We start from the raw sequence: 17,368 nt of genomic DNA on the forward strand, positions 1-17,368 counted from the left end.
GATGGTGACAGTGGTAATACTAGTGGTGGAGATGGTGACAGTGGTAATACTAGTGGAGGAGATGGTGACAGTGGTAATACTAGTGGTGGAGATGGTGACAGTGGTAATACTAGTGGTGGAGATGGTGACAGTGGTAATACTAGTGGTGGAGATGGTGACAGTGGTAATACTAGTGGTGGAGATGGTGACAGTGGTAATACTAGTGGTGTTGGTGACAGTGGTTATACTAGTGGAGGAGATGACAGTGGTAATACTAGTGGTGGAGATGACAGTGGTAATACTAGTGGAGGAGATGACAGTGGTAATACTAGTGGAGGAGATGACAGTGGTAATACTAGTGGTGGAGATGACAGTGGTAATACTAGTGGAGGAGATGACAGTGGTAATACTAGTGGTGGAGATGACAGTGGTAATACTAGTGGTGGAGATGACAGTGGTAATACTAGTGGTGGAGATGACAGTGGTAATACTAGTGGAGGAGATGACAGTGGTAATACTAGTGGAGGAGATGACAGTGGTAATACTAGTGGTGGAGATGACAGTGGTAATACTAGTGGAGGAGATGACAGTGGTAATACTAGTGGAGGAGATGACAGTGGTAATACTAGTGGTGGAGATGACAGTGGTAATACTAGTGGTGGAGATGACAGTGGTAATACTAGTGGTGTAGATGACAGTGGTAATACTAGTGGTGGAGATGACAGTGGTAATACTAGTGGTGGAGATGACAGTGGTAATACTAGTGGAGGAGATGACAGTGGTAATACTAGTGGTGGAGATGACAGTGGTAATACTAGTGGAGGAGATGACAGTGGTAATACTAGTGGTGGAGATGACAGTGGTAATACTAGTGGTGGAGATGACAGTGGTAATACTAGTGGAGGAGATGACAGTGGTAATACTAGTGGTGGAGATGACAGTGGTAATACTAGTGGTGGAGATGACAGTGATAATACTAGTGGTGATGGTGACAGTGGTAATACTAGTGGTGGAGATGACAGTGGTAATACTCGTGATGGTGACAGTGGTAATACTAGTGGTGGTGACAGTGGTAATACTAGTGGTGGAGATGGTGACAGTGGTAATACTAGTGGTGGAGATGGTGACAGTGGTAATACTAGTGGTGGAGATGACAGTGGTAATACTAGTGGTGATGGTGACAGTGGTAATACTAGTGGTGGAGATGACAGTGGTAATACTAGTGGTGGAGATGACAGTGGTAATACTAGTGGTGGGGATGACAGTGGTAATACTAGTGGTGGAGATGACAGTGGTAATACTAGTGGAGGAGATGACAGTGGTAATACTAGTGGTGGAGATGACAGTGGTAATACTAGTGGAGGAGATGACAGTGGTAATACTAGTGGAGGAGATGACAGTGGTAATACTAGTGGTGGAGATGACAGTGGTAATACTAGTGGTGGAGATGACAGTGGTAATACTAGTGGAGGAGATGACAGTGGTAATACTAGTGGTGGAGATGACAGTGGTAATACTAGTGGTGGAGATGACAGTGGTAATACTAGTGGAGGAGATGACAGTGGTAATACTAGTGGAGGAGATGACAGTGATAATACTAGTGGTGATGCTGACAGTGGTAATACTAGTGGTGGAGATGACAGTGGTAATACTAGTGGTGGAGATGACAATGGTAATACTAGTGGTGTAGATGACAGTGGTAATACTAGTGGAGGAGATGACAGTGGTAATACTAGTGGTGGAGATGACAGTGGTAATACTAGTGGAGGAGATGACAGTGGTAATACTAGTGGTGGAGATGACAGTGGTAATACTAGTGGAGGAGATGACAGTGGTAATACTAGTGGAGGAGATGACAGTGGTAATACTAGTGGTGGAGATGACAGTGGTAATACTAGTGGAGGAGATGACAGTGGTAATACTAGTGGTGGAGATGACAGTGGTAATACTAGTGGTGGAGATGACAGTGGTAATACTAGTGGTGGAGATGACAGTGGTAATACTAGTGGTGGAGATGACAGTGGTAATACTAGTGGAGGAGATGACAGTGGTAATACTAGTGGTGGAGATGACAGTGGTAATACTAGTGGTGGAGATGACAGTGGTAATACTAGTGGTGGAGATGACAGTGGTAATACTAGTGGTGGAGATGACAGTGGTAATACTAGTGGAGGAGATGACAGTGGTAATACTAGTGGTGGAGATGACAGTGGTAATACTAGTGGTGGAGATGACAGTGGTAATACTAGTGGAGGAGATGACAGTGGTAATACTAGTGGTGGAGATGACAGTGGTAATACTAGTGGTGGAGATGACAGTGATAATACTAGTGGTGATGGTGACAGTGGTAATACTAGTGGTGGAGATGACAGTGATAATACTAGTGGTGATGGTGACAGTGGTAATACTAGTGGTGGAGATGACAGTGGTAATACTCGTGATGGTGACAGTGGTAATACTAGTGGTGGAGATGGTGACAGTGGTAATACTAGTGGTGGAGATGGTGACAGTGGTAATACTATTGGTGGAGATGACAGTGGTAATACTAGTGGTGATGGTGACAGTGGTAATACTAGTGGTGGAGATGACAGTGGTAATACTAGTGGTGGAGATGACAGTGGTAATACTAGTGGTGGAGATGACAGTGGTAATACTAGTGGTGATGGTGACAGTGGTAATACTAGTGGTGGAGATGACAGTGGTAATACTAGTGGTGATGGTGACAGTGGTAATACTAGTGGTGGAGATGACAGTGGTAATACTAGTGGTGGAGATGACAGTGGTAATACTCGTGATGGTGACAGTGGTAATACTAGTGGTGGAGATGGTGACAGTGGTAATACTAGTGGTGGAGATGGTGACAGTGGTAATACTAGTGGTGATGACAGTGGTAATACTTGTGATGGTGACAGTGGCAATACTAGTGGTGGAGATGACAGTGGTAATACTAGTGATGATGACAGTGGTAATACTAGTGGTGGAGATGGTGATGGTGGTAATACTAGTGGTGGAGATGGTGACAGTGGTAATACTAGTGGTGATGACAGTGGTAATACTAGTGATGGTGACAGTGGCAATACTAGTGGTGGAGATGACAGTGGTAATACTAGTGATGATGACAATGGCAATACTAGTGGTGGAGATGGTGATAGTGGTAATACTAGTGGTGGAGAGGACAGTGGTAATACTAGTGATGATGACAGTGGCAATACTAGTGGTGGAGATGGTGATAGTGGTAGTAATACTAGTGGTGGAGATGGTGATAGTAGTAATACTAGTGGTGGAGATGGTGACAGTGGTAATACTAGTGGTGGAGATGACAGTGGTAATACTAGTGGTGGTGATGACAGTGGTAATACTAGTGATGGTGACAGTGGCAATACTAGTGGTGGAGATGACAGTGGTAATACTAGTAATGATGACAGTGGTAATACTGGTGGTGGAGATGGTGATAGTGGTAATACTAGTGGTGGAGATGGTGATAGTGCTAATACTAGTGGTGGAGATGGTGACAGTGGTAATACTAGTGGTGGAGATGGTGACAGTGGTAATATTAGTGGTGGAGATGGTGATTGTGGTAGTAATACTAGTGGTGGAGATGGTGATAGTGGTAATACTAGTGGTGATGACAGTGGTAATACTAGTGGTGATGACAGTGGTAATACTAGTGATGGTGACAGTGGTAATACTAGCGGTGGAGATGACAATGGTAATACTAGTGATGATGACAGTGGCAATACTAGTGGTGGAGATGGTGATAGTGGTAGTAATACTAGTGGTGGAGATGGTGATAGTAGTAATACTAGTGGTGGAGGTGGTGACAGTGGTAATACTAGTGGTGGAGATGACAGTGGTAATACTAGTAGTGGAGATGACAGTGGTAATACTAGTGGTGGTGATGACAGTGGTAATACTAGTGGTGATGGTGACAGTGGCAATACTAGTGGTGGAGATGGTGATAGTGGTAGTAATACTAGTGGTGGAGATGGTGATAGTAGTAATACTAGTGGTGGAGATGGTGACAGTGGTAATACTAGTGGTGGAGATGGTGACAGTGGTAATACTAGTGGTGGTGATGACAGTGGTAATACTAGTGGTGATGGTGACAGTGGTAATACTAGTGGAGGAGATGGTGACAGTGGTAATACTAGTGGAGATGGTGACAGTGGTAATACTAGTGGAGATGGTGACAGTGGTAATACTAGTGGTGGAGATGACAGTGGTAATACTAGTGGTGGAGATGGTGACAGTGGTAATACTAGTGGTGGAGATGGTGACAGTGGTAATACTAGTTGAGGAGATGGTGACAGTGGTAATACTAGTGGTGGAGATGGTGACAGTGGTAATACTAGTGGTGGAGATGGTGACAGTGGTAATACTAGTGGTGGAGATGGTGACAGTGGTAATACTAGTGGAGGAGATGGTGACAGTGGTAATACTAGTGGTGGAGATGGTGACAGTGGTAATACTAGTGGTGGAGATGGTGACAGTGGTAATACTAGTGGTGGAGATGGTGACAGTGGTAATACTAGTGGTGTTGGTGACAGTGGTTATACTAGTGGAGGAGATGACAGTGGTAATACTAGTGGTGGAGATGACAGTCGTTATACTAGTGGTGGAGATGACAGTGGTTATACTAGTGGAGGAGATGACAGTGGTAATACTAGTGGTGGAGATGACAGTGGTAATACTAGTGGAGGAGATGGTGACAGTGGTAATACTAGTGGTGGAGATGGTGACAGTGGTAATACTAGTGGTGGAGATGGTGACAGTGGTAATACTAGTGGTGGAGATGGTGACAGTGGTAATACTAGTGGTGTTGGTGACAGTGGTAATACTAGTGGTGTTGGTGACAGTGGTTATACTAGTGGTGGTGATACTGGTTCGTGCTCACAGACATGCACACTCTCTTTTTCTGGATGTAAGGATCTCTTCATGGCTTACCTGGTATGTAGAGGGTTGTTCTCTCGTGAACAGAAAGAATTTGGTGTTTATCTTCTCCGGAGACCACGGTAGAGCAGGATGAGGTCTCTGGAGAGTCCCAGACCAAGGATTAGAATCTGAGAAACAGCCAAGATGGTCATAGCAGACTTCCTCTCCTGCAAAGAAACTCCATTAATGGGAAAAGTGTTAAAGCTCCTAACTTCATGATTTTACAGGCTTAAAGGGCTTCTCCACCCAAAATGACACATTTCTATGACATTGGGTGAGTGCTGAGTCACTGGGCCTGAATACCCAGTTGTAGCAGCGCAGAATCAAAGATTGTGATGCTATTAATTCTCATGTGCTTACGTCAGAGCGGGGTCTGTATGAGGTGTTCGTACCCCTGTAGTGCTGCGGAGCCGTAGATACACTGCAGGAAATCTTTTGCAGTAGGACAAGAGCTGGCAATCTAGCTGCCACTTTTAGAAATAGACTTGTATAATGGGCATAAAGAAGTAGGAAATTAAAATGCAGGAAGTCCTTTTGAAGGCAAGTACCGATGAGAATGTCTTTTGTGCGTAGAGAGAGGTTTATAGTGTGGACAGGTAGTTAAGGCAGAATGCCTATTGTCTCTCCAAAAAGTACATACTGAGAAGCTTTGTTCCCCCCAGGGGAAATGTTATATCTACAATAGCCAGCCTAGACTTTAAGTCTCCTAAAGAAAATGTTGAATATCGAAGTTTGTATCAATCCGAATGTTATGGGACATTCCTTTTTGGCTTCAGGGCTAATAGGAAAAAATATGCATCTTCTTCCCCTAACTGTAACCCCTGTCTATAGGCCACAAATCGATAATGGGCAAATCACTGACAGCAGCCATGTTATGTTTGGTCTCTTGGTAGTGGTAAAATCCCAATAACAAAATAAGGAGGCGATCTCCAACTTTTGTGATAACTTCTCTCTGGATGATCGCAGAAGTTGAGAATTTCATAAAATTCTAAAGGGCCGAGAACAACCCACAACACTGCCCGTGTGAGGTCATCAAGGGGGGGGTGGGGTGTGGGTGTAACTCAGGTGCTAATAAAAGATCAAGGCAAATAATTATCTGTGTTCAATGCTAAGGCAGATACATATCAGTGTAGGCTTGATTCCGTTAACCAAGACATTTTCAATCGGATTGCTTCCATCCGTTAGCTGAATCATCTCGGTGAGCGGTGTAGTAAGTTTCTTTTTGTTTTATTTTATATAACTGTATAGTCTGTATTGTTTTCTTCCCTTTGTAAAATCTTTTGTATATTTTTTTTATAGGCAGTGTTTATAGTTTTGGATTAAATATAAAATGTAATATTTCTGTTCCTTTTGTTCTGTAAACTGTCCCTCGAAGCCATACACTACCAGAACCAGGCCTCCAGTCAGCCTGTAAAAACAACTGGTGGTGGCAGAGAGTAGTACTTGGGTTATTGTGGAGCTAGCCGTGACCATAAAGGGGGTATATACACATATTCCATGCGTTGGAATCAGAGGTATATATACCATATGCTCCCTGGCCTGCGGCCTCCTCCGTCAATTGCATAATCGGATGATAGGGGGCAGCAGAGAGCTGTTTGCTCCAAAGATAACAGCGAGTTGGTTAAGTGGCGACTCCCCACACCCCTCCACCCCCTTCCTCGGGGCTGCAATCTTTGACAAATTCATGGTGTTATGATCTGCAGCGAGTACTAAGGAAAGATAGGGGAAAGCTGTCCCTACAGTAAGACTAAGCTGAATCCCTACGATGTAGCAGGCTGCCTGTTCCTAGCGAACAGACCCACCTTAGTCCTCGGCTAGTCTGAACGAAGACCTATATAATTAAGGGAGGGGTCCCTAAAAGAACTAAGGACTGGGACAAAAATGGGACACCTCCTAAACAGAAGTTGTTGCAGAACACAAAAAGACAAACTGACAAAAAGGTACTAGAGGTCCCAGAGGACCAAACGAACTGACAGAGAAAGGCACAGAAGCACCTGGCTAGAGAAACAGTCAAACACTGAAGTCCAGCACAGCCAGGAGGGCGGAGCTGTAATATAAAGGCAGATGGTCATGTGACCGCAAAACACAAGATGGAAAAAACAAACAAGAGGGTTCTAACAGCGCGCCCTCTCTTCCGTGTGGTTGGGCAGCGCGCCCTCTCTTCCGTGTGGTTGGGCAGCGCGGCCTCTCTTCTGTGTGGTTGGGCAGCGCGGCCTCTCTTCTGTGTGGTTGGGCAGCGCGGCCTCTCTTCCGTGTGGTTTGGCAGCGTGGCCTCTCTTCAGTGTGGTTGGGCAGCGCGGCCTCTCTTCCGTGTGGTTGGGCAGCGCGGCCTCTCTTCCGTGTGGTTGGGCAGCGCGCTCTCTCTTTCGTGTGGTTGGGCAGCGCGCCCTCTCTTCCGTGTGGTTGGGCAGCGCGGCCTCTCTTTCGTGTGGTTGGGCAGCGCGGCCTCTCTTCCGTGTGGTTGGGCAGCGCGCCCTCTCTTCCGTGTGGTTGGGCAGCGCGCCCTCTCCTTTGCGTGGTTGGGCAGCGCGGCCTCTCTTCCATGTGGTTTGGCAGCGTGGGCTCTCTTCCGTGTGGTTGGGCAGCGTGGGCTCTCTTCCGTGTGGTTGGGCAGCGTGGCCTCTCTTCCGTGTGGTTGGGCAGCGCGGCCTCTCTTCCGTGTGGTTGGGCAGCGCGGCCTCTCTTCCGTGTGGTTGGGCAGCGCGCCCTCTCTTCCGTGTGGTTGGGCAGCGCGCCCTCTCTTCCGTGTGGTTGGGCAGCGCGCCCTCTCTTCCGTGTGGTTGGGCAGCGCGCCCTCTCTTCCGTGTGGTTGGGCAGCGCGCCCTCTCTTTCGTGTGGTTGGGCAGCGCGGCCTCTCTTCGGTGTGGTTGGGCAGCGCGGCCTCTCTTCGGTGTGGTTGGGCAGCGCGGCCTCTCTTCGGTGTGGTTGGGCAGCGCGCCCTCTCCTTTGCGTGGTTGGGCAGCACGCCCTCTCCTTTGCGTGGTTGGGCAGCACGCCCTCTCCTCCGTGTGGTTTGGCAGCACGCCCTCTCCTTTGTGTGGTTGGGCAGCATGCCCTCTCCTTTGCGTGGTTGGGCAGCACGCCCTCTCCTTTGCGTGGTTGGGCAGCACGCCCTCTCCTCCATGTGGTTGGGCAGCGCGCCGTCTCTTCCATGTGGTTGGGCAGCGCACCCTCTCCTCCGTGTGGTTGGGCAGCACGCCCTCTCCTTTGTGTGGTTGGGCAGCACGCCCTCTCCTCCGTGTGGTTAGGCAGCACGCCCTCTCCTCCGTGTGGTTGGGCAGCACGCCCTCTCCTTTGTGTGTTGGGCAGCGCCCCTCTCCTCCGTGCGGTTGGGCAGCGCGCCGTCTCTTCCGTGTGGTTGGGCAGCGCGCCCTCTCCTCCGTGTGGTTGGGCAGCACGCTCTCTCCTTTGTGTGCTGGGCAGCGCACCCTCTTCTCCGTGTGGTTGGGCAGCGCGCTGTCTCTTCCGTGTGGTTGGGCAGCACGCACTCTCCTCCGTGTGGTTGGGCAGCACGCCCTCTCCTCCATGTGGTTGGGCAGCACGCCCTCTCCTTTGTGTGGTTGGGCAGTGCGCCGCACTCTCTAATTCTCACTAGCTTTGCCTTTAACAATCCCAGACCTGATCTGGTCCTGACATGAATGATGTCATGATGTCCATAGAGCTGGACAGCAATGGAGAAATATTCTTATTAATTAGGAGTTGACCTGTCGGTGCCGGCACTGCTATTACTAATAAAAATATCTTTCTTGTTCTGGCCTCCACCTATAAATACTGGTGGTGCTGGCGTCTTACCAGCCAGGTGGCAACCCGGCATCTGCCATCATAACGTAAGGCTTTCACAGCATGGCAGACATATTATCAGACACATCTGTAGTCGAGGTTTAGTCTGGTAGAATAATGTAGACTGCAGTACGCGCTCCTAGAAATGTGATGCCCTGCCTGCTGTAGAGGCTGTAGAGGACCGCCTAGCAGCTGGCATATGGAGAACTATAGGCCATGCATATTAACAAAAAAGAAACCATAAAACCTTAAATGTTTTTTCTATTTTATATAGAATATATTATATAAGTTCGATCTCACCGCAATCGCACTGATCCCGAGAATCATCTCACCAGCTGATGATTACCAAACAAAGAACACTGTGGAAACAAGGGTGGTGGTGCGTTTTTTCACCATTTCACCCCACTTGCAATTTTTTCAGTATATTATATAAATATTATATAAATTAATGGCGTCATTCAAAACTACAACATGAACAGCAAAACAGCCGTGATATGAGCATACCAATAGAAAAATAAAGAATTTATGGCTCTCGAAAAAGAAGGATGAAGAAAACAAAATGCAAAAATGAAAATTGGCCACAGCAAGAAGGGGTCAATACTAATAGTGTGGCGCCCCTGAGGGTTCAGTCGCCACAGAGGTACTGCACCTCACCCAGAGGTGTGGTGTCTCCTTCTCTCAGGTAAGGAGGGAGTGCTGCCCGGAACCCCAACACCCACATTCAACACTACACTGCTCCAGGCCGGCTGGAAGGGCAAGATGCACTGTGTTCCTGCTGAGCCCTGTCCCTGGCTGGAGTGGGGGGAGATGCAGAGTAGGGGAGCACCATTGTAGGAGGTATATAAAGGGAAGCCATCTTAGGGTGGCAGGTCAGTCAGTTAGTCAGTCAGTCAGAATAGTAAGGAGAGGAGGGGAGCAGAGTCTCTTCAGGAGCTCTGCTCCATAAGTGGGACCTAGTGATAGAGGCCCAGGAGGAGCAGAGGAGTAAGGCTCCGTTCTATAGAAGGGATCCCAGGGGGTACGGTGAGTGCAGGACGGCACCCGTACGCCTCGAATCTGCCAGGTGTCAGAGGGATCAGGCCACAAGAAGGGACCGGTCCTTGGACCAGCTGTGTTACTCCAGGTCTCGGCTGGAAAAACCGGAGGCTTCTGCACTTCCATGGTGCAGTTGCCACAGTCTCACCCTAGTCACCGTGAAGGTCAAGTAGGTCCGGGAACTGCAGGTTGCCCAGAGGGACTTCAGAGCACCCAATCGGGACTGAGTGTGGGGAAGCGCAGGGCAGGAGGGAGAAGACCCAGCGTGAGAAGTCGGTCTAGTAAGGAACATAAAGAACGCGGGGTTCCGTCAAGCGCTCCTGACACATCTGAGGAAGAGCAGAACCCCTGGTCTGGTAGACGCAATGCGACGCGGAGGTGGACACCCGTACAGTGTACCTGAGAACCTTGAACAAGAACTGTGAGTAAAACTCGGATGACTGCACTCCACTGCCTCCGTCAGTTATTTCAGCTGCGCCATCCCGACTGCACTACAAGCCCCAGCATCACCACCCACCGTCAAACTCTACACTGCCCTGAGGCCCGCTCCACCTGTGGGGAGCTGTTCCATCCTAGCCACCTATCAACTGCCTCAGAGGTCTGCAGCAGCGCTGGCACAAATTACCAGAAACTACAGGTGGCGTCACGATCAAACTACAAATCCCATATAAACTATCCCCTTTTTGTTGACCGCCCTGGGCCACGGACCGGGCCAGCCACTATGACATATTCCCCCCAGCATCCATAAGCCCGGACACCGAGTACCCCACTGCCCTGGGGGCGCGTCAATCTCTGGCGTCACGAACAGGATTTCGTGCCTGTTGCCACCGGGTACTGTGTGCCTTATCTGAACTGTATATTTCCACACTGAATGTGGCGCCTGCCCCAGAAGAACGGGCGCCATTATGTGCGTGATCAAAGACAACAATATGGAACCTCCCATCGTGGGCCAGGTCCCAGAATGGCGCCAAAAGCACAACCCGCCTCTTGCAACTGTGACTGTCCGCATAGATGTGTCCGTCAAGGTGGGGAGGACATCCCTGGGAGTGACCGACAGCAGGCTGCCATGGAACCTCCCCCGAAAGGGGAGGGGAGAAAGCGAGAAGGAATGGAGACAGGGTGTGGTCTTACCAAGTCTAGACAGACCGCACCCGGCAGCCAGCATGGACGGAAGCCAGGACCGAGCTTCCGCCCCTGGCCTGCAGCAACAAGCGACGCCCCTCACCATGGAGGGAGCGATATCCCAACTGTCCCCGGAGGATGCCGAGTTCCTCCAAGCAGAGGTGCAGGAGCTGAGCCGCAAAGTCGAGGAGGAAAAGGATATGCCCCCGCAGTTCATGGCTGATGACCCGGCTGGGTCAGCCAGCAAAAATCAGAAATACCCCCGGCGGGGACCCCACTACTAGTACCAGTAAGTGGAACTGAACATTGTATATAGTTACCCGTAAGGGTACCAACAGAAAATTTGTTTCTTTTTGTGTGCATAATTACCCATCAGGGTATACAGACTTCAGGCTGAGGACTGTGAGCAGCCAAGGACTGACTTGGTATATAGTTGGCACTTCTTAAGGTGCCCTCTATTGGTTTTATATTTGCAACCACGAACCTCAGAACAAAAACCCGTTTGGCGTGGCGGAAGACGAGGTCCAGGATCTGGATCGTCTATGCCCTGCAGCCACGCCCAGGGCCTATGTTGAGGGTTTTGGGACGGGTCCCTCAAGCTGCTACATTTGCACCTTTACCCGTGAGATGGACACCCTGTTTGGGATCTCACGGCAACTTGCTTGAAAATGTTTTACATGAAAATGTATATATGCCAGTGAAAAGTCTGATACTGTTTGTGTGTCACCCCAGGCCTGGATGCCACAAACTTGTAAGGCTGTGTCTGAGAGCAGGAGGGAGGTTCTCTGGTCATGGACCATTTGTATGCAGCACCTCCTGTCCCAGGCCAGTAGGGGGAGCAGGCTGCCCCTATAAAAGCTGGAACTGAGGGCAGGGTTAGAGAGACCAGGACCCACATCTGAAGCATCCAGAAGGGTTCCCAGAAGAGAGGGAAAGGTCAGCCGCAGCTGAGGAGTCCAGGAGGCAAAGGAGGAACAGAAAGCCAGGGACAGAGGCGACGAGAGCCGGTCCTGGCAGAGAGAGACTACACAACCGGACACTGGGGTCCGAGGCTGTCAGGGTTGCAAGTCCTGCAGCAGATCACCTACCTGCGAGGGATTTCAGGTCCCTTGGCCTAAGAAGCCTGGAGGCTCCGCCACACAGAGGGACCGGTACAGCACGGAGAAGCTACAGGTACCTAAGGCCCGAGCCGCAAGCCATACAGGCGTAGTACACGGCAAGCTCAGGGACGTGGGCTATCATACCACTAAAGGGGGAGATAGTCAGCAAGGGCAGAGAGAGAACGGGAGGCCTTCACACTCACCCTGACCAGTGGAGCTCACCCGAATGCCCTCAGACACCCAGGTCCATTCCTACCCTGTACTCCTGGTGGGACTGTGATAAGTTCTGCAGTAAAAGACCCTGGACTGCATTATTGGACTGCTGCGCCTGCACCATCACCCCCAGCATCCTATTACACTGCCCTGAGGCTACACTCCTCCCGTGGGGAGTTGTACTATTCCCTGCTGCACCCACAACACCAGCCTCAGCGGTCTGCCCTGCAGCGGTGGTCCTCCCTGACCGCAATCCACGGGTGGCATAGTCGGACATTGCAAAGCACATAGTAGACTACCACTGGTCTGACCACCCTGAGCCACGGGACCGTGTCGCCACTACTACACCCAACATCGCACCGAAGCCCGGTTCCGGGTGCCCCACGGCCCAGGGGGCGAGTCAGCTTTGGCGTAGTCGGCAGGATTGTGACCAACCCGCCACAAACGGGTATTGCGTGCCTGAAAAAGACTGTACACGTACCTTAAAAAAGAAGTTTCCCGCCATCCGGAGCCGTCTCTCGCCATCTTCAGCAGTTTCCCGCCATCTTCAGCCGTTTTCCCGCCATCGGACACCATCTTCAGGACGCCGCGCGGGAAGAAGAGGGGCGTGGACGTCCAAAGCGCACGAGACTTGAAGCCCCGCCCTACACACCGATGCTGCGCAAGGTCCTGGAAGGGAGAGAGAGCGACGCTGACGTCACCAGGACGCGACGCAAGGTCCTCGTCCGGAGCAGCACCAGCGGAGCCGCGGCCTACAGAAGAGGATCGTTGGGAGGTAGGCCACGCTTAACTAGGGGGGAGGAAGATGACCGACGCGGAGGGGCCCTCTACAACCGGCGGGGCTGCAGCGGCGGTGATGCCGTTCTCTATGCCCTACATCCCCGGAGCAGCCTGGCTACCCCAATACTCAGAGGACCCCCATACCTTAACTGACTTTAGGGAAAGACTGCACAGTTTATTCAAAGTTTATCCCCTGACAGAAGAACAGAAAGTGAGCATTCTGACGGGGCAGCTAACCGGTGCAGCCCAGCGGGAAGTGAAATCATGGTCAGATGAGGAGAAAAGGACAGTAAAGAACATTCTGACCTGGCTGCGGGGTACCTTTGATACCCGTACCTCAGCAGAAATCAAAATGCGGTTCTATGGCTGTAAGCAGCGGGCCCAGGATAGTATCAGAGACTATGCCTTGAACCTGCAAGAAGCCCTGAGAGCTATCCAACAAGCTGACCCTGGTAGCGTGCAGGACACCGATAAACTGTTGACTGACCAGTTCATAGAAGGTCTGCTGTCCAGCACCCACAGAACCCAGCTGCGCCTCATGGTCCTACAGAACCCTGATTTGACTTTTGCGCAGTTCAAGGATCGGGCCATCCGGGTGCTCAGAGAACCCGCAGCAGGTGGCGCTGTAGCTTCCCGGCACCCTGCCATCACTTACCACCAGGTGGCAGCGCCCTACCCCGCAGACCTTGTGGGGGCTGATGCACAGGCCCTAAATCCATCCCAGCCTGCAGACCTGCACCATCAGGTCCAGGAGCTAACAAAGAGTGTGGCTGCATTAACCAGGACCGTACATTCGTCGCAGGTGGAACCGTCAAGACCAATCGAGCTGGCTTCCAGTCCGGAGGATGTCCTGTGGCGTCAACAGAGGAGGATCCCGTCGTTCAGAGGGAGGCCCGCCAACCGCTACACTGAGGATGGACAGCCAATTTGCCGCCGTTGCAGTCAGCCAGGACACATAGCAAGGTACTGTACTTTAAATGGGTCCGACCTGGGGCAGAGGGCCAACCCCCAGGCATAAGGTCATCAGGCCCGTCTAATTGGCGTGATAAGTACGTGGGGGGACGCCCGGTCTTACCCGTAGTGCTGGACGGTATCCCCATGAGTGCACTGCTGGACACCGGGTCTCAAGTGACTACCATCCCCTACGTACTTTTCAAGCGGTACTGGAGTGACGCTGACATAACCCGCTACCCAGACGATGACTTAAGCATCATTGCCAGCAATGGCCAACCTGTGCCGCAAGTGGGGTTCAGAGAGATGACCATCAAGATTGTTAAGGTGGAACTGCCGGCACAGGGAGTAATTATTGTGGACATTGACCGTCGTGAAAGTCACCCTAAAATAACTGTGGGTACTAATATGTCAGGCAAAAGGTATTTTTGCCCGAGTTTTTAAAAATGAGAGATGTTTTAAAAAAGGAAAAAAAAAAAAAACCCCACCCCCTATCTGTTTGTAAGTGAAGACATAGAACTCACTTTTGCTTTTCCCCAAACCAGGAATTTTTATGACCCGCCATAAAACCTCAGTCCAGGGCAAGCACTGGTACAAACCGGAAAATCCCTCCAAAAAAATCCCATTGTTTAATTGTACAAACGTTTTATGCCAATTTTAATCACGCACAGGTCTGACAGAAACATCGGAACCACGTTTTTTGAATGCTCACCTTTTTCCCATTACAATAGTATAACTTGCATAACTGAGGAATGACCGGGAACTGAGATAATGGATTCTGAGCTTCTGAGCGTCATAGAGGTTTCATATTTAATATCTATCTTCATGAATATTGGTGACGGTCAAGATGATGTCTCCCTCTTGGATGTGGGACCCCCCCACACCAAGATATGGAATCTGAAGGATCTGTTAGGTCTTCTGCAGCTGGGTGGGCTCGCAAAGCCGAGCCCCCCTTGTAAGGTAAATAAGGGGTGTTCCCCAGAGTTTTGGCTGCTTACTAAAAAGCAAATCGGCCATTTTTCAACCCATTCTTCTCAGGGACGTCGAACGCACGCACATCACGCGGCGTAAGAAGAATCACCTCTAATTTCCGGGGAGCCGTCCCTCCCACAGAATCTGAGACCATCACCTTGTGAAGCAGGTTTTGCTATTACTTATCCCTTTTATTTTAATAACTGTTGATGCATACATGTAAATTGTCTCCTTTATAATATCTTGTATATATTTTGTAAACACTGCCCACCTTTTGGGAGTAAATCATTAATTATTTACCAGTTTCTTTCTTCTTGTCCTATGTCGAGCAAACACGTTCCTCACCCGCTAATTCACGTTACCTACCAGGTACCCGATCCACCTGTTAAGCGATCGGTGGTGGCAGCATACTGTGTATTTATGTGATATTGTGGTTTGAGGGTGGCTGGTCGGAGGTATATATACGTTCCTGGAAGGAACTGGTGGTATATATATGTCCTGTCACATCACGTGCTGCAATAGTCGACATAAATTAGAGCAGCTGCACCCGTGCTTATCCTCTGTCAATACCGTGTTTGACCAGCAGGATAAGGGGGCGCCAGAGAGCTGCAAGGTCTGACCCAAGAGTGGGTGTTGTTTTCATGACATAATGTAATTGAAAACTGTCTTTCAGAAGTAATTGTGATTTTATAGCAGGTGGCAATGAATGCGAGCTCCAGACAACAGAGGGTCCTCCAGAAAGAGATAAGAGCCCTGATGAGACGGCAGCAGGCAGAACTGTCTGGTGGTGAGATCGGTAGCGTAAGAATGAGTGACCCATTCCCCATTTCCATGCCTCCCAAAAGTGAAATGATGATCTGGTGTCGGACTGCAATCGGGTTGAGAGGCAGAGAATACCAAGCCATGGTAGAACCCGTGTACTCAGACAGCAAGCCCACCATTTTGACAGCCCGGGGGGTGGTTGATGTCCATCATGGGAGGGTGCCCGTTCGCATTCTCAACATTGGGGAGAGGGAGGTACACCTACCCAGGTACGCTACACTTGCCAAACTGTTTGCTGTTGAGCACAAAGCTATCAGGGCCGTGGAACCCTTGCCTCCAACTCCACAGGCTGAGGGTAATGGCTCCCAGAAACACAAGGAGGACTGGTGCCAGAAACTCCATGTGGGTGCTGACTCCACTCCCCTGCACCAAAAACATTTTGGTAAGCACCCGCTAGACTTCGGCAGAGTAAAAGGGATAGAACACCATATCCCCACGGGGAGCCACCCACCAATAAAGGAGAGACACAGGCCTGTACCCCCTGCACATTATCAGAACGCCAAGGGCATGCTAAGAGAAATGAAAGAAGCTGGGGTCATTAGAGATAGCTGTAGCCCCTGGGCTGCTCCCTTGGTTTTGGTAAAAAAGAAAGACGGTACCATGAGAATGTGCGTGGACTATAGACAAATCAATCGTATCACCCATAAAGATGCGTACCCGTTACCTTGGATAGAGGAGTCTTTAGCAGCTCTAAAATCAGCTAATTTCTTCTCTACTTTGCACCTTACTAGCGGGTACTGGCAGGTTCCTGTGGCAGAGGCTGACAAGGAGAAGACCGCCTTCACCACCCCGATGGGACTGAGCGAGTTCAACTGTATGCCCTTCGGGCTCTGCAACGCACCAGGGACCTTCCAGAGGCTGATTGAATGCTGTCTAGGGCACCGAAACTTCGAGACGGTCCTCCTTTACCTGGACGACGTGATCGTCTATTCGAAGACTTACGAGGACCATCTAAAGCACCTGGCTGAGGTGTTCGAAGCCCTGGCAGGCTGCGGCCTGAAAGTGAAGCCTTCAAAGTGCCACCTGTTAAAACCGAAGGTCCAATACCTAGGACACGTGGTGAGTGCAGAGGGAATAGCCCCCGACCCCAACAAAGTTACAGCCATCAAGAGCTGGCCAAGCCCCTCTAACATCAAGGAAGTGAGGCAATTCCTCGGGTTGGTAGGCTACTACCGAAGGTTCATCCCCAGGTTCACTATGATGGCAGCCCCTATGCAGGACCTCCTGATAGGGCAATCTAAATCCAGAAGTCACAAGCCACCCTTCAAGTGGGACAAGCCGGAAGAGGAGTCCTTCCGCTAGTTGAAGATGGCCCTCACGCGGGATGAGATCCTGGCCTACCCCGATTATGGCCAGCCTTTTATCCTCCACACAGATGCCAGTAATGTGGGGCTGGGAGCCGTACTGTCCCAAAACCAACAGGGCAGAGAAAGGGTGATCGCGTATGCCAGCCGGAAGCTGAGGCCCACTGAAAGAAACCCGGAGAACTACAGCTCCTTCAAGCTAGAATTCTTGGCAGTGGTATGGGCCATCACAGAACGGTTTAAGCATTACCTGGCCTCCGCAAAGTTCACCGTGTACACGGACAACAACCCGCTGACACACCTGGACAATGCAAGACTAGGTGCCCTAGAACAGCGGTGGATGGCCCGGTTATCCAATTATGACTTCACAATCAAATA

General features: G+C 50.3%; 1 protein-coding gene across 2 annotated transcripts in view; it reads right to left on the minus strand.

Moving 5' to 3' along the window:
* The window catches only part of LOC141273165 (pancreatic lipase-related protein 2-like), a 259,463-nt gene that overhangs the window by 180,894 nt on the left and 61,201 nt on the right, over positions 1–17,368 (minus strand). For both annotated transcript variants that reach the window (XM_073684616.1, XM_073684615.1), the window contains exon 2: positions 4,924–5,078. In XM_073684616.1, coding sequence (XP_073540717.1) covers positions 4,924–5,078 — 155 coding nt within the window. The remainder of the gene's footprint in view (positions 1–4,923; positions 5,079–17,368) is intronic.

Source organism: Phyllobates terribilis, unplaced genomic scaffold (genome assembly GCF_046119375.1).
Source record: "Phyllobates terribilis strain yellow unplaced genomic scaffold, ASM4611937v1 Scaffold_5__5_contigs__length_657084704, whole genome shotgun sequence".
In the NCBI taxonomy this organism is placed as follows: domain Eukaryota; kingdom Metazoa; phylum Chordata; class Amphibia; order Anura; family Dendrobatidae; genus Phyllobates; species Phyllobates terribilis.